The following is a 22511-nucleotide window of genomic DNA, read 5'->3' as shown; positions in this document are numbered from 1 at the left end:
AGAAAGCTTTATCTGCAATGGTAACAAAATGAGAACGCAGACCATTGAACCCCTAACAGCCGAACACCCAACCTTATACATTGACATTATCCCCATATTCATCGCCCACCATGAACAAGAGAAAGAGTCTGGTTAACCTAAATAAACCACCGGCGATGTGCGTCACTCGACCTCCACCTCAAATAATAATAATAGCTTGTTTCTAATGCGTCGGTATTATATCAGCTTAGTGATAATGATGACGACACATGCACAAATAGCTTCAAGTAAGCAATGCGGTTCTTGGCTCAGGCATCGCAACATTGATGAAGGGAGTCACATCAAAGCAGCTTAAGAGTTCAGGTCCTCTGGGCACAGGTGGACTCAACGAATTACGGGGCATATCTACAAGGCGGCGATAATTTTATCGCTATATCAGCAAGCTCACGCTATCGCGTGAAACCTTGCCTTAGCGCCTGAATTCCGAACGCCCATCTTTGCATCTCTAATAAGATGCAAAGTGGGCATTCCTCCCCAGGATAACGGGAGAAATGTCGCTAAGCGACATTTCTCCTATTATCAAGCCTCACGCAAAGCAGCATAGCGACAAGAAAAGTAGTGATAACCTCTGTTATTGCTACTTTCCTTACGCCTGCTTTGAAACTGACTTAGCCATGATATCCTATGGAAGGTAGATATCATGGCTAAATATGTGAGGCCCTATCAGCAAGCTATCGCCAAACTTCGTGGGGTTATCGCTAGGTTTCCAGCGATAATCTCATGTTTGGCATTTAGCGCGAGGATTTTTATCGCTTTTGAGATAAGCGTTGCTAATAGCTCGCTATCTCAGCGATAAAAACCACGCTAGCCGGCGATAATTATCCTAGCGCTAAGTGCGCTTAGCGATAATTATCGCCGGTTGTTGCTGATATGCCCCCAAATTTGTCTCATAAAAATAACTCGGTAAAATCATTAGCTTCAGGAAACAAGATTAAAAGAGGAAAATGTTAAAGCCAACGAAAGCAAAAAATAACCAAATCAACGTGAAATAAATTCTAATTCAGAAAATGGGGTCATTTTTGTTCAATCTCAAGGTAGTAAAAATAACTCAAGGGTATAACCTATTTACATGCATTGAAGAGGATTAATATTTCAAGGTGATGACAATACATTTAAATATGGTTTAATCATGTTTTGGGTTTTAAATAAGGGTACTGCTATCTGGCGAAAAAGCTTCATAGTACAGTCAGCAAGCTAAAATAAGATTTCAGTAAAATCAAATAGCAGAGTGACGAGGAGTGCACAGCATTCAAGGCCACAAAAGAAACATAGCAAAGCGGTTTATCCAGTCACAGAAGAGCACTTATCATGTAGGCCAAGAGAGGCAACGTGGGACCATACCAGGCTTCCAGCAGCAGGACTGTTTCTATATCTGTGCTAGGACTTGGAAATCACTGAAGGAACAGTTTTCACTGAAGGAGACAATATGGAAAAGGGGTATTACTTTCCAATTACGTGCAAACTGGAAGTCACTTATCAGCTTTTTTTTTTTAACTTTTCCCAATATTTATGAGGAATAACTGACAGAAACATTATTTTTTCTGGTAATACCAGAAGATCCTTCAGGTAACAAACCTGAAGTTGTGCCCAGAATTCAAGGGATGTGTGCAATATTAAATATGTAAATGTTTTTAATGGTGTGGGACAGGAAAAATATCTGGCAACCCAATAACCAGACACCGTGTCCCTTCAGCAACATTACTGCTATGTCTGCAGCAGGGTCTTAGGACCTGATTTGGATCTTGGCGAATCGCGTCCCCTCGTCACTTTTTTGAGGGTCTTCCTGTCCGCCGCCTTGGCGGTACGCCCACTTGATTTAGATGTTGGCTGGCCACTGAAGGGAAGACCACCTCGGTGTGGGTATTTTTCATAACTGGCTCTGCTAAAGTTCCTTTTTTTCTGTTCCCTACATTGCTGGATGATATTAAACCCTCTTTAGGTTTACCTGTCACATTTTACCAGGCATCAGCCGAATCCTCCTTATTCCTTTCCTTTCTCATCTGAGGCACAGTGACTGACTGTCAAACTGCTGGTAGGCATTGATGGGTAAGAACTTCTTTGTGCTCAATTGTTGTGTAACAGATAACATCTACTTCTCCAGTACACAAACTTTCAAAAACTTTATCAGCTTCGTGAAGCAAAAATCTGTCAATTATATATATTTTTTTTAAGTGGAGTAAAAAAGGGGTCCTGCGCAGCAGCCAGAACATTTCTGCTTTGCCTCTCTCAAACATTCTAGTGAGAAAAACACAAGAGGCTAGATGCCCACCATGCCACCGAAGATAGGTACCAACCATAACCAAATTAGCCTTTGTGATACTCCAGTAGGAACAGTCCAGCATGATCTGATAGGACTGGTCTTTTTGGAGCGGGGGTACAAGCAGCCCCAGAACAGTTTTGGCCAATTTATTAGGGCACCACTTGAGTCCTGCGGCACAGTTTGTACAGTAACCTCGTCGAGGCATACCTGTCGCACTGACGCATTGCACCAAGGAAAACAAAAGGGATGTGGATTGCCTGAATCAATCTCAGCCATGAGTAATTACTATGGGCCAAATCCAGTCCATTGATTTTTTGCCCATCATGCCACCTCAAACAGAAACCAGCCATATGCAACTTAGCGCTGGCCGTGCTCCAATAAGAACAGTTCAGCTCAATCTGCCAGGGCTGGATATCAAGCAGTGGGGAATGAGAAGTACACCTCTACTGAGTGGCAGCTTTTGTGTTTCCCCACGGCTGCCCTAAGTGACAGTGGGGAAACATAACTCCCTGCACTTTTATGTCCTGTCTCCATTGACCAGGACATCTGGCTGCATGGACTGGGCCAGGTGAAGAAAGAACTTAAACTCAGGGGAAGTTGGGAAACTTTAGCCTTCTTTGCAAAGGGCATAGTTTCATTGACTTCCATGGACTCTGTGAAAGTATAGTTTTTCTTTGTTCACGTGGGTGTCTCCAGGTCATACAGATCCCTATTACTTGCAGAGTCCGCCTGGGTTTGATACTGTCTCCTGGTGCCCCTCGATGCTCTACATATAGATAACTGCATTAGGATTCTCCAATATCCAGATGATACACAACACTACTTGAAAGTATCCTGTGCACCAGACGTTCAATGCCTCAAACACCTGCATATCATCAAGACCTGGATGTCCAGCACCTTTCTAAAGCTCAATACAACCAAGAGAGAATTCCTGTTATTTGCCAACACACAAAAACAGTACAAACCTGACTCATTGGCTTGAACCTTGATGGCTTATAACCCCAACTTTCACTGGATACCAATTACACAAAGAGAGTTTGGTACCAGCTGTCTCTTCTAAAGAAAATAAAACAATTTCCTCCAGAAAACAACTTGATAACTGCTGTTCTGGATGGTGGTAAAACCCTGCTCCATAGTCTTCCAAATTCCATGTTGGCACCCCAAAGGGGCATCTGACATGCTGCAGCACATCTCATCCAGGGGTGAAGAAATATAATCAAATCACACCCATACTGATAGAACACTAGTGGCTCCCCTTTCCAACCACACCATTTTTAAAACCAGCTGCATTATTTACAAAGCCATCACAACCAGCACCCTGCATATCTTGCAGACAAGCACCCCATCTGCTCACCTGTAGCTAAGTCACCATCAGACTGCAGAGTGAGAAGAGTAAACAAGAAAAATAAATTTGCAGCAGGCCATTCCCATCTGGAACAACCATCAGCACTGCCGCAACACTACTCCAATTTAGGAAAGAGTTGACGGCTGTTACATTACAATACAATAACCATCCGTAACCCAGTTCCTCTCCTATCACTTGTTGACTGTTTGTTTGTCTATCACCCTTTACAGAACTCTGTTGCCTTTTGGCTGGTTTGTACTATAAAAATATCATGTACATACAATTACAAACATACAAGTACCATGTCTTCCTCTCCAATTCATTACCAGGGGGGTTGAAATGACATCTCCAACTTGTCAACTGCAGCACCAAGCATAATAGTACAGAATTGCTGTACTGGTAGAAAGACAGAAACATATTGGTGCTTATGTAAAAGGGAAAAGAGTAAAAGGTATCTCCTCCAACCTGAAATCTTGAACCAGGGTGGAGGAGCAGCAAATTAATTCCACACCGTTTTCGCAGTGCTATTTTAATTTTCAGAAAATGTTTTTTATCCACTTTATTTATGTAAAAGAGGGAGCTAGGTTTGAGGCAACATCAGTGTTACTTTTTTATGCTACACATAGTAAAAGTAGCACAAAGATAATTTTGATCTTTATTTTATTGTTACCCATGGACTAGGATTCTTGTTTGTTGAAATAACTATTAAACACATATGAGTTATTTGAAATATATGTGCATGTCCTTCACTATTGTCCTGGAACAAAATATTTTCTCTGCTCTGGACTCTAATAAAGTTGGTTTGCCCCATTCACCATTCTACATGTAAAAACTAAAGTAAAATACATTTGCCTTTTTTTGCACAATATGAATAATATCTTTAAAGCTGTCCAGTTGCGGCTTCGATTGCCCCCCATGCAACAAAATCTGTGATCCCAGGAATATTACTTTAGCTTGCTGTGCACACATTCCCTGATCTCTATCTTATTACCTCTGGTGGATGCACTGCGACCACTGTGTCAGACACTTCCATCACTCCCGTCTTCCACTGTTCCCGGTCTATCGTAGTTGTCAATTTTTCAATCGTATCATTTAACACTTCTATCCCTGCAAAGCAGAACAGAAAGAAGGCAGCTCTGTAAATTTGAGTTCTGCCCAAATTACATTGCATGTAGAAAGCGGGGTGCAAGTATTCAAAGTTAATTGCAGTTGGATTCTGGTGGGTCTATCTCTTGATGAATGAAACACTTTTTCCACAGTTGAAAGCGAATGGGTTACCATAGCTCTGTCTTTCATTCCGATCATTACACCCTACACCAATACTCAACACTCATAAATGACACGGCTAACAACACCCTTCTCATATTGATGCAACTCAGAATCAATACCATTGAATTTATCTGCAAACCACTTTGATACATCAACAAAAGGTAAGCAGTTGCTATAGAAATGCGGTAATACAACACAATACAATGGTTTGGAAGATATTATTGTGTATATCTGGATCCCCTGATAACCCATGTCTGCCCTGCATGCTATATATGGCAGATGACGTAATCAATCCAATTTTAACAGGATCTTCAATCTATCCTTAGACTCTGCAAAACTTCCACGTTCTTGCGAAAAGGCTAAGGGGTAACCCTCCATACCATACCCTCCCAGCCAACAATAGGCAATTATCTCTTCTGCCTGCAGCATCGAAAATCAATGGACAACTCTAATTATTTGGAGCTGTTCAGTCTACAACATCAAACTGAGTCTGGATTTAGATGCCATCATAGTATGGAGACCTCCCTTTTAGAAGTGGCAGACTCGATTGAAATTGCTCTTGACCAAGGAAGGAACGCTGCCATAATTATGTCGGATTGCTTGGCAACAATTGAGATGGTCTCTCAGTCCATTCTCCTGCAAAAGTTGGCAGATATTGGTGTTGGTGGGCCAGCCTGGGACTGGATTCAAGCATTTCTGGCTGACTGAGAGCAATTTGCATGGACGGCTTCCTGCACCTAAAGAAGTAAACAGCTAAACCAGGGGGTGCCGCAGGTCTCTTAGCAAAGTACAACTTTATTCAACATCTACATGTACCCTTTGTCTCCCTCGGTTGAAACATTAGGCTTCAAGATAATCTCATATGGAGATGACACACAGAGGATCTGTGAAATCAATAAAGATACAAGCATCACCCAGGAATCTTTCCATGCCTGTTTCATCAGTTTTAGAGCGGATGGGAGAGACCAATCTTAACGGTAATTCAGAAAAGATCAAAATCCTACTCTTCAGCTCCACCCAAAATAAATGAGAGTAAAATTTTGGGAGTAAAAGTTGAAAACTAACTCTCCTTCTACCTCTAAATTTCTGCAGTGGCTGATATGGGCTCTACCATGCTTGGGGTGATAAAGAAATGTATCCACTTTCATATGTTTGAGACGCTGAAAGTAGTTGTACATGCTGTGATCCACCTACGCATGATTATACCTATGTTTTCTATCTTGGTCTCCCAGCCTACCTGAACAAGCAGTTTCAGTCTATCCAAAAGGCTGCAGCTCGCCTCACTTTAAAAATACCACAATCAACTTCCATTTGTCACCATCACAGCCAGCTACACTGGTTGCCCATTCATCAGAGGATCCATTTCAAGGCACTATCCTATAGACCCTTTTACACCACAGGACCTAAATAACTGTCCAAATGGATAGCCCATTTCATACCCACCAGAACAACGCGATCCTTTTATGGTATTAACTTCCAGGTTTTGGCTATCTCATAAAGGTGGATGCTCATTCTCTGTTTTAGCTACCAGAGCATGGAGTAAACTCCCAGTGCACCTGCGTCAGATGAGCAATGAACGGCACTTTCGTAAACATATCAAAATATGGTTATTCACATGCTGTTAAAATTCTACTGACGTTTTGGTCAATGCTATTTTCCTTTATTTCATGCTTCATTTAATCTTTATATGTTGAGTGAGCCTGGATTCACGCAGCTACTAATCATTATAATAGTAATGAGCTTTCATTAATGCTTCCTTCAACTGTTGTAGGTCGCAGAGCTTCCATTTGTCTTGTGTTCAACCGGTTTAGGTCAATTCCTCTTCCACGTTTGCAGTCAACACTCATAACAACCTACCTACGCTTCCATGCATGCTTTCAATAATTACAATCCAAGTGAGATTTCAGTCATTCAACCATAGACATCAACTGTTCAAGGTCAAGCAACTTTCCATTTAAGCTGTCATCAAAATAATTAGGTCAAATGAGCATCTTTTTATAATGCTATCAACTTTCTTGACCCTGAGAACTCAATACAAAAAAAACCTCTGCTAATAATGTGAACTACTGCTAAAAAACAAAACAAAACTGTCATGGCCCAACTGAGCAACTGAGCCTGCGCCGACATGCAAAATGATGTAGAACACTTGATATCATCCATCATTATCTACTAAAGGAGATACCAAAAACCTAGCATTGAGAGTTACCTGCAGTTTAGATATTTAACAGCAAATATTCCAATCACACTATCGAGGCTTAATATAGTAATCAGCTACCACCAACCTACTCTGAAGACTATCCATCCATCCATATTATCATCGTGGCAGAGATTGGCCTTTCCATGGCGGAGACTCCGCCATGGAAAGGCATGCAGTTTTGTCTTTGGGGGCCCGTTGCGGGGGGTGTGCACATGGGGGTACCTATGGTACTCCCCTGCATTTGCATGCACAAGGTGGCAGGCACCGCGCGGTGCCTGCCACGTTGTGCATGCAAATGCACAACATGCATTTCTGACATTGCGGAGGGTTCTGCTGAAAGCCCTGCCCGCCGTAATGTCAGGAATGCAGGATGCGCCCACCAGTATGGCGTGGGCATCCTAATGCCTAATGCGGGACCGCCGCATACATAGCGGGCGGTCCCATTTCCCAGTCCTTTGTCCGCCCGCCATACTAATGAGCCCCTATGTCTTACCATTGCTGCAATTTGAATCAATTCTAATGACCATTATCTTAGCCATGTGGTGATACCCAAGCCCTCTTTGAAAAGCAAACATTTTTTTATGAATGATGCTTTTCTTAGGATGTTCTACAGAATGTGCAATGATCGCACTGCAGTAACATTATCATTCTACAACAACCATGTAAACATATAGCAAATAACGATCCTACATAATGAGAAAAAAGATTAGGTATGCAAGGATCGCTTCATGTTATGAGCCAAGGAAAGTATCAGGAAACCTTCTGAATTATTAATACATTTTTTAAAGATGCTGAAACAAAAAAATGGTACAAAGTCTGTACCCTGCTTAGCAAGCAGAATAGAATGCGGGAATAAATGCATCTTAATGTGGACAAAGAGAAGGAAGACTGCACAGTCAGTGGATATCACTTACCCATTGGCTTGGAAACTGGCCGACTGCCAACGTAAAGCGTATCGTACTTCTGAATGGACTGCCTCACTGCATCAAGAATGTCAACTGAGGAGAAAATGGAGCATTGCTGAATTATCCTACATACATTAGAAATTTCTGATTAGTGTTTGCACAGCTAGGTGGCAACAGAAAATTAGAATACTTGTCATTGACCAAGGGTTGATCATTTATACCTTGGCATTGACTCTTTCAAATTAGATATTACAATTCTCTTCTACCACCCCTTGTCAAAATACTTTTGCGTTTTGCTTTCAATTAAACTTTCTTAATTTATTTATGTTTCCTGCAAGGTTTTTTCATATATACTTTTTCACTGTGTTATAAAATTGAACAAACGTGGCATCAAAATAGAATGCCTGTTTCTTCGAAGGTCATTGGATATCATATGGATACTATGCCACCGCCTCATACATGACCCAAAAGCATTCATTATGGATCTCAGAAGAAGGGTACCTTCAAGGAAGTTTGTGGAAAGCATACTCAGGCTGCAAGAATAGTGTCATCGAAAACACAATCTAGGGATGCCTAAAACAGATCTAATCCTATAAGTAGGAGGCAAGGATCTATCTAGTTTGGTGTTAGTTTTCGCTCTCCAGACACGATAAATAATTAATTTCAGGATGGGTGGACAAAGCCAAACAATATGGCAAAAATTACTTTTTAAACAAAGCCTGGCCTGTTGATTACACTGATAGTAAAGATAATTTTGCTTTGATGTTTATATCTGACATAGACATAACTTTATCAGGCTCACCAGCCTCTTGTAACAAAAACATTCATTAATACAAAATACATACATAAAGATTTTTAGTCAGCCTCTTGATCTATCATTCTGTTGAACTGTCATTGACATTTTTCTTCTGCCCAACACAGCACACAGCATGTAGCAGTGGGTCAGCCCACTTCAACCATTGGTTGTCTTGCAGTTTGAGAGATGGCATTTTGCCTAATCATATGCACCCATCTGCCAGAAAAGAAGTGTACCTCAGTGCCAGGGCTGATGGGACAGTACTTTACATTTTTCACTCACTATAAAGAAAAGGACAAAACAACTAAAAAGAGCTCTTGGACTTCACTATAAGTTTATGCCAAAAGAATACTGATACATATTCCCACTACAGACTACTCTGATTCTCCAGTTTGAAACAGGAAAAAGAAAGGGGGGCGGGGGAAAGAATTCAAATTTCATAATACTGCCCTCACACACTTTACAGTGTCATGCTTCATCATTGGGCCGCATCTGATGCCCAGGTGCAGACCAACACACTGGGGGAGCGCAAAAGATATATTTTTTTTTAATATACAGTGGTGAGGAAAGAAAGTATATAGACAAACAAAAGAATAGGGGAAAAGTTATTCCCTCGAGAATTTTGCTGATCTTGGAGTAAGTGTGACGATTAGATCACGGTCTCACGACGATCCTGGGTTTAGCAAATAGCTGTGCAACTTGGTAATTGGATTCCTCTATGCAATAGCGTAGAAGGCGAAATGGAGAATCTCCAGTGATTAGAAATTCGAGACCCGAGTGTGGGTTAAGACAATGACTTTGTTAAGGGATCAATACCCTGATGAAGGCCGCCTTGATCTGTGGGGGCATCTGATAAAGGCCCAAACATGTTGGTTCCTGCAAACAGGATATAGGGGTACTGATCTCCCCGGTGTATCCTATTGATTTTTAACCCTATCGAGTGTGACCAAGAATAAAGGTAACCTCAGGTACTCCTCAGATCATTTTAACACTATTGTTTGTGTTTTGCACTTTATGATCCCTTCTTGAGGGAACACATTTTTCCCTATTCTCTTGTTTGTCTATATACATTCTTTCCTCACCACTGTATATTAAAAAAAAAAATCTTTTGCGCTCCGCCCAGTGTGTTGGTCTGCACCTATGCGTCGGATGTGGCTTAATGATGAAGCATGACACTGTAAAGTGTGTTAAGAAATTAGATTTCTGTCCCTCGCCCCCCTTTCTTTCTCCTGTTCCAAACTGGAGAATCAGAGCAGTCTGTAGTGGGAATATGTATCAGTATTCTTTTGGCATAAACTTATAATGAAGTCCAAGAGCTCTTTTTATTTGTTTTATCCTTTTCTTTATAGTGGGTGACAAGCTTTGGAGGGGGAGTTAGAGAAGGATTATTCCCTTGTCTCTCCTTGTTGTGATTTTCACAGTACTTTACATTGCCAATGCATTTTTCCCCTTCCATTTCTTATATTGTTTTCCTTTTTTCATACATGTCTGTTTAAACTGTGTCTTCAGTTTACAGTAATTCAAAGGCAATACTTAATTTTCTTTCTGCCAACAGTAATCATATTTTCCTGTGATGAGCATTAACACTAAAAAGGATTTCTACACTTCTTCTAAGTATGGCGGCCTGGTGGAAGCTTCTATATTGTTCAATTAAAATTATCGGCAATGGTTATTTATTCAATTTAACATTTATATTTCATGCATACGGCCACCATGTTTAGGCGGTGGCATGTTTTCTTTCTTTTTTTTCTTTTTCTGGCATACGCCTACATTAAAAAATAAGAAAATGTAACCATCGCACCAGTATGGCACTGCCAGACCAATTGGCTTTGCCAATGTTTGCTGATTATGCATGGAAGGCGAATAGAAGAGCTATTGTCAGTACACTGAGACACATTACAGAGTTGGTATTTCTTAGTTTGGCTTTTAACATGGCTGCGTTGTAAGTTGGCCAGTGGGCATAGAAGCTACACACATTGATTTTTTCTTCATGATTGTTAAATTCAAGGTTAGGAAGCTAAGCATAAATCATAGGCCCTTCGTATTGCGGTAACTAAGGATAAATTAAGTCCCGGTGACAGGGCAGGAGTGTGGCTTTCAATCTGGAGTTATAACTCTTGGCTAGTTCCTTCCAAGAATATAAGATGGCAGATTGGCTGCCAACTCCCTCTCTATTTTGAAAAGTTGATCAACTAGAATGTCTTGCCAGTACCTCTGTTCAAACAACCAAGCTTGTCTATGACAATCACGAACAATAATAAGTTGAGACTTAGAAAAGTGGGGGTGATTTTTACCTTACCTCTCCCAGCTGAAGCTTCAGGTATACGTCAACCTCCACTTTACATGGTTGCTCAAAGATTTCACAGAGCTGGGATGAGGGTCTGAATGGCCAATTCTTGTTTGGAACATATATGACTTCACTCATCTGCAACACGATTCTGGTTTTAATTCCCATTTGGATACATCTTGAATTGCTTCTTGCTAGGAGACCTGCCTTTGGGCTCCACACGCATACAGTTTTGATTGTGTAGTGATGAAAAACCTAAGAGGGTTGCCCTTCAAGCAGTCTCTTAACACTAGTATTAGCTAGGTTTGCATAGAAGGCACAACATTCATGTAAAAGAGGCGGCAGTGAAAGACTAGTTTTAATTGAAGTTAATCCTTGGAAGGGGCAAATTCAAAAGATTTATTGCAGTCAACCAAGAAGAAATAATAATTTTAAAATGGAAATAATAACACTTAAAAAGGGTACGGTATTGGTTCAGGTGTCTTCTTTAACTGTCTGATGTGACTTAAACTCAAACTGAATACAGGTTGATTAAACTGCATTCACAAAGTAGTTAGAAGACGGCTGGAATATTTTTGTGGTCATGCCAACTTCTCTTTTTGGTAAATTTCAAGTCAGATAAATTGAGGAATAATTTTAATGAAAAGCTGGTCTGGGTGCTGAATGGTCACATCAGTGGGAACCAACCGAAAAGGAGAAATCCTTATTATTTTTATAGCCTTGCATTATTGATTATCGATATGTATTTGTTGATGATTTTAGTTATTACAAGTTGGAGTTTTCAGAGTATGGATGCAATCGAGCAGCTGTGATACAATTGACAGACGGTAGTAATGTAAATGAGGTTGTGGACAGTTGTATAGGAATTATAGCCAAAAGTTGAACTGTTGTTTCCTCTGTTCGCTCCTGTAAGGTTAAATGACCAAGTATGCTCTCTCGCTTGAACCCTGGATGCTTTAATCCTTGTAGGGCTGTTGAATATAATGTTGAGACAGTCTATATGTATGGGTGTGGACACAGACCTTATAAGTACAAAAGAAGAAGTAATCAATATGAGAGCCTGATTAGAGTTAGCAAATGCACATACAAAATGAATGATTGTCAAGAATGTGATAAGGAAGATAATACAAGATATGCAAGGCAAAATTTCTGGTGGTCAGGTTTATTTTATACAAAGCCCACTTTTTTACTTCGAAAATGCACTTGGCTAAGAACAGCTGGCAATTGTTTCTTGGTACTGGATACCAGGCCACTAGGTAATAGATCCTAGACTGTGTTGCCCTGATTGATCGCTAACTAAAGGGTTTCATGTCTGTTTATAATCCAGTAACATTTACTGAAGGCTTACATCCAAGCCATGCCCCAGTCAAGCAGTGGAAGCTGAGGCAGTCTGCTGAGTTCCCTTCTTGGTTGCCTGAAGAAAGGGAGACTACTCCCAGTAAATACAGTGCCACACTGTACGAAGAAGTAAAAATGAAAGGTGTCATATGTCTCCTTAAGAGGGTCTCAGGTATGGATACAAACACTAAGGATAACACACCTCCTCAGAAATGGGATTGAATATTACTGAAGTTATTAGCAAGACACAAAACTCTCTCTAAGATCAGGAAAGAGCCAAGCAAGCATATCCAGAAGTAGATCCTATACAAACGTCAACTGGGAGAAAGAAAATACAGGGACCAAAATAGTAGCAGGAAGACATAGAATGCTATGAATAATAAGGGAACCAGTGGGCTGTGATGCATCCATCACTTGGAAATGCCTTATATGTGTTTAAATCAGGAAATGACATCTTAGGAAAGACTCCACTTTTTCTTGGGTGGGGAACCTTGGATAACATTTTATGAAAAGACCACCATCTTAGAAAGGGCAGATTAGGAGGTCTGTCCACACCCCTTTGTGAAACTCATGGTGTCTGTTTGGCACAAAAAGAAAAATCCCATCTTTGCCCAGTACTGAATTTTTCAGTCTCACTGGCACCCTTTATGCCTGGCACTCCATGAATCTCACATCGCTAAAGCGGCGATAATTTTACCGCCGTTTCTTGATAATATGCCCCTGAATTTTCAAAAAGTGTCTTTTTTCTCTCAACAAAAGACACAAAAATGCTATCAATGAGATGAAGAAAGTAAAAACAATAGTAAAAGTTTTACTGAACTAGCAGAATCTAATATAACGTAACATGCTTCAAAGTGCATGTACACCCCGAATGGTATTTCTTGTCACTATATACGGGATGTTTTATTGTTACACATCTCAATTGTACTCAATGCTCGTGAGCATTTTTGCAACCTAAAACACTAAGCAAAGTCTTTTTCACCAAACAGAGAATATCGACAGATCATTTAAAATGTCAGTCTCCCATTAGGTATACCTTTTCAAGCACATTTTAAAATGATAGTTGGGTAGGTATTTAAAGCATATACTAAACATTTGGGAAAGTAAGTTTGGAGTAAGCTGGAGAAGCCATTTGTTTGTTTTACCCTATATATATATGGATAAGTCTCGTCTCAGGTGACGTACTTTTGCTAAATAAATAAATAACATAAATCCTTTTGATTCAGACACACAACCACCATTATCAATGTATCAGACTTTACAGGCACAGGGTCGTCGGGTACTATTTGCATGCAAAGCTTGTGTCCCTGGGTACACTGTTGTATAAGGCAGTATATAAAGATAACTCTCTCTAGCTCAAAAATAAAAAAATAGGAAGAAAATAGGAAGAAAAAACGTTGCACCACACAGTTACCTTGCAGCGGTAAATCCTCTGGCGAGATGGTTTCCAAGGTAACCGAACGAGTGATGCTGTTGCTCGACACAGCCTTCTCAGAGATGATCTGCAGAGAAGGGAAACACTGAGTCTCAGGTCTCGTTAAATCTTCCAGCCGCACATTTCCTTTGACACTGTACCCATCGGCTCAATTTAGAGAGCTCGAGGGGTAACCACATTTGAATACAACATGCAATGACTAGGGCTTTCTCTGGAACCTGGTAGGTTTCTAAATTACAGATTTTTTTCCTAGGTTTCCCTCGGCCTTTGTTTTCCTCTGCTATACTGTGGTTCTTACAGCTACACATGCTGGCACCTCTAGTCTCCCTGAACCTTTGGGAGCCTTGACTCGGGCTACCTCTTTAAATCCTTCTTTTAGAGCACAACATTGAGAATGTTTGTTGAATTTAGCAAACTTGCTAAAGTTACGCTCATCTTCCCTCATTATCATGCCTTTCTGCATGATAATGAGCGAAGATGAGCGTAACTTTAGCAAGTTTGTATCCGGGGGCATCTATAATGGTCCACCTGCCTCAAACTCCCTGCCGCTCTCCATGCGTAAAGTTATTCAATAACATTGAGAACTGAGCAAAATAATGTTAAGTGCCTCATTTATATGCAGGCAGGTGGCCTGTTTCTCTGTCAGGGCGACAGTGTAAATTACACCGTCGTCCTGACGGCGGTGCCACCTGCCTAATTTAGAAATGACTACCTCGTCGGTGGTCATTTCTGAAGTGTTGGCAGGACCCGCCATCACGGACAGAGCCGTGCACCAACCTCTTGTCTTTTTTATTTTCAAAAGGATTTCTATTTGGAAAAGAAAAAAGAAAATGCTCCCTTCGCCATGGGTGTCCTTTTCCATGGCCGGGGGAAAATTTAGCAGTTTTCACTGCCCCTTTTCGCCAGGGTTTTCATTGTAGTGACAGGCAGTGAAAACTGACCTCTAATTCAGTCCATCCAAATGAGGTGGGCGGAATGAGAGGGGTGCCTCCGAAGGGCCTCACTCCACAGGGCTATTGGAGGCCTTAATCACAGCGGAGACAGAGCACTCTCCAACGTTATTAAACCTAAGGTACACCCGCTTTTAGATTGAGCAGGCGGATCTTTATCTTGGCCGTATGTATACTCCGTCGCCCTTGCGATAATGCACTTGTAATTAGGCAGAAGGGATATTCATCACGTTTGTGATGGAGTAATCCATCCACCAAACTTTAAATCAGGCCCTAAGAAACACTGCAGTGTTCCTGAAGGGAGAATATATTAAGAATTGCAAGATACTTCTTCAATGATTTTGATCCTTTGAAACCCATACCCTGAAATTGGCCTCTGTGTATAGAGTTAGCCATTTAACTGCTGTGTCCTTGTACATAAGATTGCAACCTGGATCAACATCAAATAGTGAACCCATGGCTAGGCAAAATATTAGTATTTTAATCAATCTTTGTCGCACTCACATGTTCACTCACTCACTCGTTCTCTCCTTTCAGTCTTTAGTAACAGTACATAACAGTGAGCCCGATTATGATGTTGGACGGACCGCCACCGACAAGCTATCAGTGACGGATCATCTGACATCAGGGGCTGGGGTTTGACCGTCGGAGTACGATGCCGGTGGTTGGAGTGCATCGAGGGGGAGAAAAGACTGCCGCCTCTGACAGGCTCAAGGAGCCCATCGGGGCGGTGATTGGATCTGTAATCCCTACAATGATGAGTTGCCTGCGGAGGCACCACCGTAGGGATTATGATGTCAGTTTCCCACAGCTGTTTCATTGCCGTCGGACCGCCTTGACAAGGCTGTCGGAAAGTGACTTTGAGGGCCCCTAGCAGAACCCTCGTCACCCATGCGCCTCCGCTATGGGGCCAGGGGGGCATATGTAGTGCCCCTCCAAGCATTCATGCACTTTGTGCCATGCACCACAAGGTACCTGGCACACGGTGCATGGATGTTTGTAAACATACCCTTTACTATTGCTTCTTATGCTGTGGCCCTTTTCCCACCGACAGCATAAGCCGCAATAATAGATGGCATGTTTCCGACTGCCATGCTGGAGGTCGCATTGTAATTCAGCCGGTGGGAGCTCTGACACCTTGTCAGGCGGTACGATTCCTGCTACGATGTCAGTCGGACGCTCGTCTGACTAGCATCATAATGAGGGCCAGTATTTTTTATGGTCAATAAATAGCTTTGTCACACCCCTGCCTTACAAACTACACTAAGATGATTTGGAAAATAACAACATAAAGTCATCACCCTCCCCTCAGATAAATAATCATAGCCATAGAGCGCAATAGTGCTTTGTACTAAGATTTCTCTATAGCACTACATTTTTCAAGAAAATCGTTAGAGTTAACTCATCAGTATTATGTTTTGGAGCTGTCTCCATACATTTGGAGTGGCAGGTCCATAATTTCAGTATCACGTTCCATCATACACAGTGCATAATTTGACCTGGTGGTTTCTGGTGCTCAGCACCGGCACTTAATCGTCAACACCAGCGCTGATAGTGCGAAGTCAACCTAAAGGTATTATAGCGCTTTTCATGAGCACCAGTTAAGGACACATTCATTTTTGGTAGGCACAGGTAGATTAAGAGATTTGCCCAGAAGCACATGATGTTGAGCCTATGCCGAGACTAAAACCTGGTTCCCCAGCTCCAAAGTTAGCAGCTCATGCCATTACGCCACATCCTCTCCCCACATGTAGGGTTTCATGCTTAGTAGTTGGTTCTTTTATAGGCGGAGCTAATAGGAGTGATGTGCTGGTGCAAGCTGCCTCCTGACGGGAGCTTCGGCACTTATTTTTTCACAAATTAACCACTGATCATACATTTTGGGTGGGTGAAAGTAACATCATTATGCCTAATCATGGCCAAGTGTACAGTGAACAAGCCTAAATATGATCTCTTTGTTTTACGTGGGAATAAGATACATTGTTAACCATCTCCAAATAAAAACAAAGCAAAAGATTGAGATTATTGGTCGCAGGAAGGATTTAGGGAGGTGTTCTTTCTCAACTATCATGTAACCCTTTTTCTGGCCTTCTGTGGATCGGCACGGCTATCAGGCGTGCAAGGATGGGAGGTCGATCTTTCCGCTACCTAGCCCCGAAAGAGTGGAATGAACTTCCACTCTCTCTCAGACAGGCTCCCAGTCTCCTTACTTTTAGAAAAGTGCTTAAAACGTGGCTTTTTACTAAATAATTTTTTAGTAAATAAAATTTGATCCTTCTTTTCTGTCTGTTTTTTTAGTTGTTATGTCTTGTTTTTGCCTGCCGATATTCTTCATCAAAGCGCCGGGATGCTCCTTGGAGTAGCCGAGCGCTATAGAAGAAATAATTTAACATAACATAACATAACATTATTGACAACATGGCGAGGCAATCCCTTTGTTTATGAACAGAAATCTTTCATATCTTTCTTTTTCGTGATGAAGGCGTCAACTGAGCGCAGGTCAGAATCGATAATTGAATATCTAATTGGAAAAGGAAAGAAGGGATATCCAAGACAGGCCTTTGACCTCATGGTTCATAAATATCCAGAAGCAATTATTGAAATGGCAGTGTGAAATCTATGGTAGATGATACATTATCATTATGGTGGGGGTATCATACTTCATAGCCATAAGAGTTTCACTAAAGAAATGCTTATAGGCTCAACGGGCAAAGAGATCAATCTAATTACATTTTGTTGACCTCTTCTTATTCCAGCCCGCTAACCCTGCACCTCCCCCCACCAGGCTCCCTCCTCTCCCCTCCTTACCTGGTGTTACTTGACATGACATACTCATATAAAACGTTTGGTCCGATGAAAGTGTCTTAATACCTGTCCAATGACAGGCACTACATAACAACTTTATATAAATAAATGTCCTGTAAACAACAGACATCAATACAGCGAACATTCGTGCTTTCACAGATCAGCAGATCCCAAAAGAGTCAACATCTGCATTTTCTCCAGATCCAACAGACCCCAAAACAGTCAACATGAAGTCAACCTCAGTACTTTCACAGATCCCACAGGCCCTAAAGAAATCAGCATCCAGTCCACACCCGTACTTTCACAGATCCCAGACTTCCCAAACACTCAACATCCAGTCAACACTAGTACTTGGGGTCCCACAGATCCCAAAACAGCCAATTTTTGTCAAAAACCATCTGTACATTCACATTAGATCTTTTGCTACTATAACATTTCATGTCTCCTCCTATCCAAAATGGACAGATGTTGTTAAATTGAGATGCATCCTTATGGTCTACTCTCATCCAAAGAACCGCAAGTTGTTTGATTTGTTGGCCTTTCTTCAGTGCTCCTATGATGTTGTTGTTAATTATAGAAGAACTGTGTCCTGCTCTTGCAGAGGTATGGCACGCGTGCTTGAGAACACCCTGAAATAATGCTCTGACTAAACATCATAACGCTTGTAGGTTGCTCTGTCCAGTACCTGAGAGCACATGCTATGCAAAGCACTGGCAATCGCCTTGGCGGGGACGTCGCACCGGAACACGTGGCACTTTAGCATGCAGGTGTCTTTGTCATTGGCCACAAAGGCAAAGTCTCTGCAATGAAAATGAATTAATATTGTTACTGTAAGTCTACACATTGAGATCTTATGTGAGACTAAGCTGAGTATTTTCGGTTATTTTATGATTCATAAAGTGATGTGAAATAACTCAGCACTACACCTGTCTTAATTCTCTTCATGTGCTTTCTGAATTCATTCACTATTCAAGTGCATCTATGGTATATAGTGAGGGTGCTACATATGACTTCCAACATAACATGAAACACTTTACATTCACAAAACAACAGGGATCAAAGCTGATAGCTGTGTAAGGTGTAATCCCTTCTAATCACAATTTCAATGGAGATGGTAGATGTTAGATGCAGTGTTATGCCAGCAGTGGGTTAAAGGCTAGCTGCTGAGACGTGGTGAAGTGGCGGTCACAAGTTCAAATCGTGCCAAGGCAGACTTACCCTTCCATCCTTTTGAGGGTGGTAAATAGAGTATCATTAAATTGGACAATAGTAACACTTGTTATTTACAGCACTTAGAAATTACAGAAATTGCATTGTTTATAAATATATTTAAAAAAAATAAAGAAACTGCAAGAGCAGTGGTAGATGGGAAAATGTGAAAGGTTGAACAGATAAACTGTGATAGAAGGTGAAGGGGCTTCATTAGAATGTGGAAGTCATTTAGTATAGAACAGCGAGTGTGGCCCCTAGAGCCGTGGAGAGGTTCTGAAAGGTTGTTTCTTATGAAAGATCAATGGGCCATTCTTGACAGGTGGATGACTCTGTTCAAGCCAGTCTTGTCTTTCGGAATGACTGGTCAGTCTGGTGATCTCCCTTTCGACAACAGAGTGGAGGGAGTGGGCCTTGCAGATAAGGTTTGGGAAGGGGTGTAAGAATGACACCAGAAGAAGATCCAACACGGACAAAAGGAAGAGGTGTAGCAGCAGAGCAGGGGGGCAGGTAAGTTATCACTTACCACAAGAGGACACTGTGGGCAATCGAACAATTGGACCCAGCAGTTACTGGCCAAGTAATCCAGTTGCAAATGAATAAAGATTACAAATTGTGTGCAAATTTCACATAAACGGAGAGAAGTTTCCTTGCAAAAATGTCACCACCTAAGATCGGGCCGACTTGTAGGGGGAAAAAAGGTAATATTATTTTCTAGAAATTACCACAACACCTGGAATGATGGCCTCTGTAAAGTAGCTGTTGTTGTGAGACGCGGTAGCCGTTGCCTATGCTCAACCATCTAGGTTTATTTCATTTTTATAGAAAATGAACTCTTACCTGTCTCTTTTGGCAAAAGCGCGTGGAATGGTGAGAGAAAAAAAGGAGAAGAAAGGGTGTGTTTTAACAAAGCACAGAATACAACATTTGAAGATTTTCAGGATTTATCAGAGAATGCTGAGCTGGCAGCTTTAATACTTTTCAAGTCATTCCCGCTCCAAACCCCACACGAGGCTGAAGGTTAATACTCAATTTCTGAACTCCCCAACGTTAAGGGTCATAGGCTCTGCTGTGCTAGTATAATTCCAGAAAACGTTTCTAAAAGCTTAATTTCAGGTTTTCTTAAAGATTTTTTTTACAACCTTGATACTGATTGTGATACTTGATTTTTCAATGCAATCTGCACACAAAAAGTCCTTTGCCTGTTTTTTTAAAGCTACATTGAAGAAAACCTCCTAAGTCATTTGATCATGCTTGTTTCTCTTGCTCGTCATAACTTTATTTGTGCTCTTAAACAAATACCCCGGTTTGGTACTGAGGTGTCTTTAAGGTGACTTAGATTTATGAAGGCTAATAAAGAGTGAAAAGCAGCTGTCAAAGAAGAGGCTTGGGGTCGATTAGATCAGGCCTGTACATTAAAAGGTTGCCGCGCTTTTTTGCATTGTCGTAAATACCCCTTTTTGAGAGGCTGTTGACACCCCCTCCCTTGGATCATATATACAAGTGAATGAAAGGGTCCAGCACTTTACAGACTTTTATGCTGATAGAGTGACCGATGTATCCATTGATCATTCTTTTTCACCTGACGGAAGTCTTCCAGGATTTTCTTTACTTGAGAGGTGACATGGAGGATTCCAAAGAATAAGGCTGCTGGCCTTTACAGGCTCCCAAATGATTAGGAATCGCTAAAATCACAGAGATGGTGGCCTGCCGGGGTCTGCAGACCACCATGCCTGGAACTGCTTTTAAATAAAGCAATATTTTTTTGTCTGCAAATGGGTTACCACCTACTTGAAGCATGTGGTAAAATATGAATGTTTTGTGACCGCATTTTAGTCACAAAACATTCCGACATACCGCTGCAATTCGTTATTATGAAGGAACACCCTAAACACGCACCTTCCTAATACAGAATCGGTATGTATTCGCATTTCCAAATTGTGATTCGGTAACAACGCAAATTGGAATTCATACATACCAAAAAGCATTTTACCAGTCGCAAACGACCCGATTCTGCGAATCGGGCCGTTTGCGACCGGTTTAATACATGATACATGTGGCCCTTAGTTTGCCTATCACCCAGAGAAAATGCAAATGCCTAACTCCTAGTTGGTTATAACATCTGGCTGACACAATTATACTTAGTCCTTCTCGCTTCGCCACATTCATTACTTTTGAGGTGATCTTCACCTCTCAGACAGGAGAAAGAACAGAAAGTGAAGACGCAAACTCCGCCTGTTTTTGCTCCTGTCTCATGACTGAGATGAGGATGGGAAAGCTGGGACCTTGGCTGGTCTCAAGCCTCCATCATCTCGAATAGGAATTGTTTGTGCCGGGTAAAGGCAGGAAAAGGCCCTGCAACATGTGAAGGCACCAGGCAGTGATCCCTACTCGGTCGGTTCGGGATTCCTGGCTGGGCCCTTGGCGTACTCGGAAACAAAGGTGAGGAATGGATACTTGTGATACTTTTGCAAAGCAGATGAAATGTTTCATACATAGGATGCTTATAACAAACATCAGGACGAGAAGGCATATCACACTATAACATTGGCGGCGGGCTGTTCATTTGACTTACATAGATTATGACGTAATTCTCTCAGATTTCGTCTATCTGACCCTTGCCTGGTTTGTTCAGGCACAGCCTGAGGAAAAATGAAGGGAAAACCTTCTCTGACAGTGTGTTTGTGTCTATTTCAAGAGGCAAATGCAAATTTTTGTTTTAAAATTGGTCCAAAACAATCTGGTATTTCACAACAGCGTTACGTTGCTGTCACCTGGCTTGGATGGATGATAGCTAGTTCCACCTGCGAACCCACTATCCACAAGAGAGCACAAAAAACATTTCAAGCCTCAAATGAAAAAACTACTACAAAAACTAAAACAATTGGCAGAAAAAAGAAAACTGAATTTTCAATAAAAAAAAAACATAAACAATAATTTTTAGTCAAAAGAAGATGAGATTGAAAATCATTTTGGATTCCAAATAATCTCAAATATTCATTGGAAATCAATTAAAAAAATGTGAGGACATAGAATTGTTAATTAAAATTTAAATTAAGTTAAATATTTTGGGCTAAAATAGGAAAATCCGTTTGAAAAGATGAAAGTAAATGGGAGGAAAAACTCAGAATTTTTAATAAACGTTCAGCGAAATGAGAAAAGTGTCTCCTAGGGATAAAACAAGGAGCACGCGTTGCCCTTTTTATTCCTACCTTAATTCCCATTCATTTTACTGTGGAAATTCCGTCAGGAAGTAAAGAAAAATTCCACCGCATACCCTTCTATTATACTCATTCTATAATCTATATCCTATCTGTTGTGTCCTACAGTGCACTAGCTATACAGGTTATCTTCCTCTATCCCAACAGCTCCTTCCATTGTAATATTGTGACTATAGCCCTCCAAATGCCTAGGACTGACACAAAGATATATTGGTTTCCCAGCCCCATTTGATGTCTTCAGATTTGGACAATCAATATATATGCTCTCCTTAAGCACTTTGGGGTATATTTACTAGGAAGTGGCAGAGCGCGGCGTTAGCCACCTTGGCTTCTCGCCACGCTCTGCCACTTCCAAAACACAGGGCTGCACCGTATTTACAAGGCCTGCGCTTCCCCCAGCACTGGCGCTAATTTGAGCTGCCTAGCACCAACGCAGACACCCTTGCACCATAGTG

General features: G+C 41.3%; 1 protein-coding gene across 2 annotated transcripts in view; it reads right to left on the bottom strand.

Annotated features, from left to right (window-relative positions):
- APBB3 (amyloid beta precursor protein binding family B member 3) overlaps positions 1–22511 on the bottom strand; it is a 293244-nt gene that overhangs the window by 75703 nt on the left and 195030 nt on the right. For both annotated transcript variants that reach the window (XM_085617816.1, XM_085617817.1), the window contains exons 8-11: positions 18312–18426; positions 13851–13938; positions 8025–8108; positions 4636–4751 (exon numbers count right to left, since the gene is read on the bottom strand). In XM_085617816.1, coding sequence (XP_085473942.1) covers positions 4636–4751; positions 8025–8108; positions 13851–13938; positions 18312–18426 — 403 coding nt within the window. The remainder of the gene's footprint in view (positions 1–4635; positions 4752–8024; positions 8109–13850; positions 13939–18311; positions 18427–22511) is intronic.

Source organism: Triturus cristatus, chromosome 7 (assembly GCF_964204655.1).
Source record: "Triturus cristatus chromosome 7, aTriCri1.1, whole genome shotgun sequence".
In the NCBI taxonomy this organism is placed as follows: Eukaryota; Metazoa; Chordata; class Amphibia; order Caudata; family Salamandridae; genus Triturus; species Triturus cristatus.
Note: the sequence above shows the minus strand (reverse complement) of the source record. Positions and strands in the feature narration are given on the sequence as shown.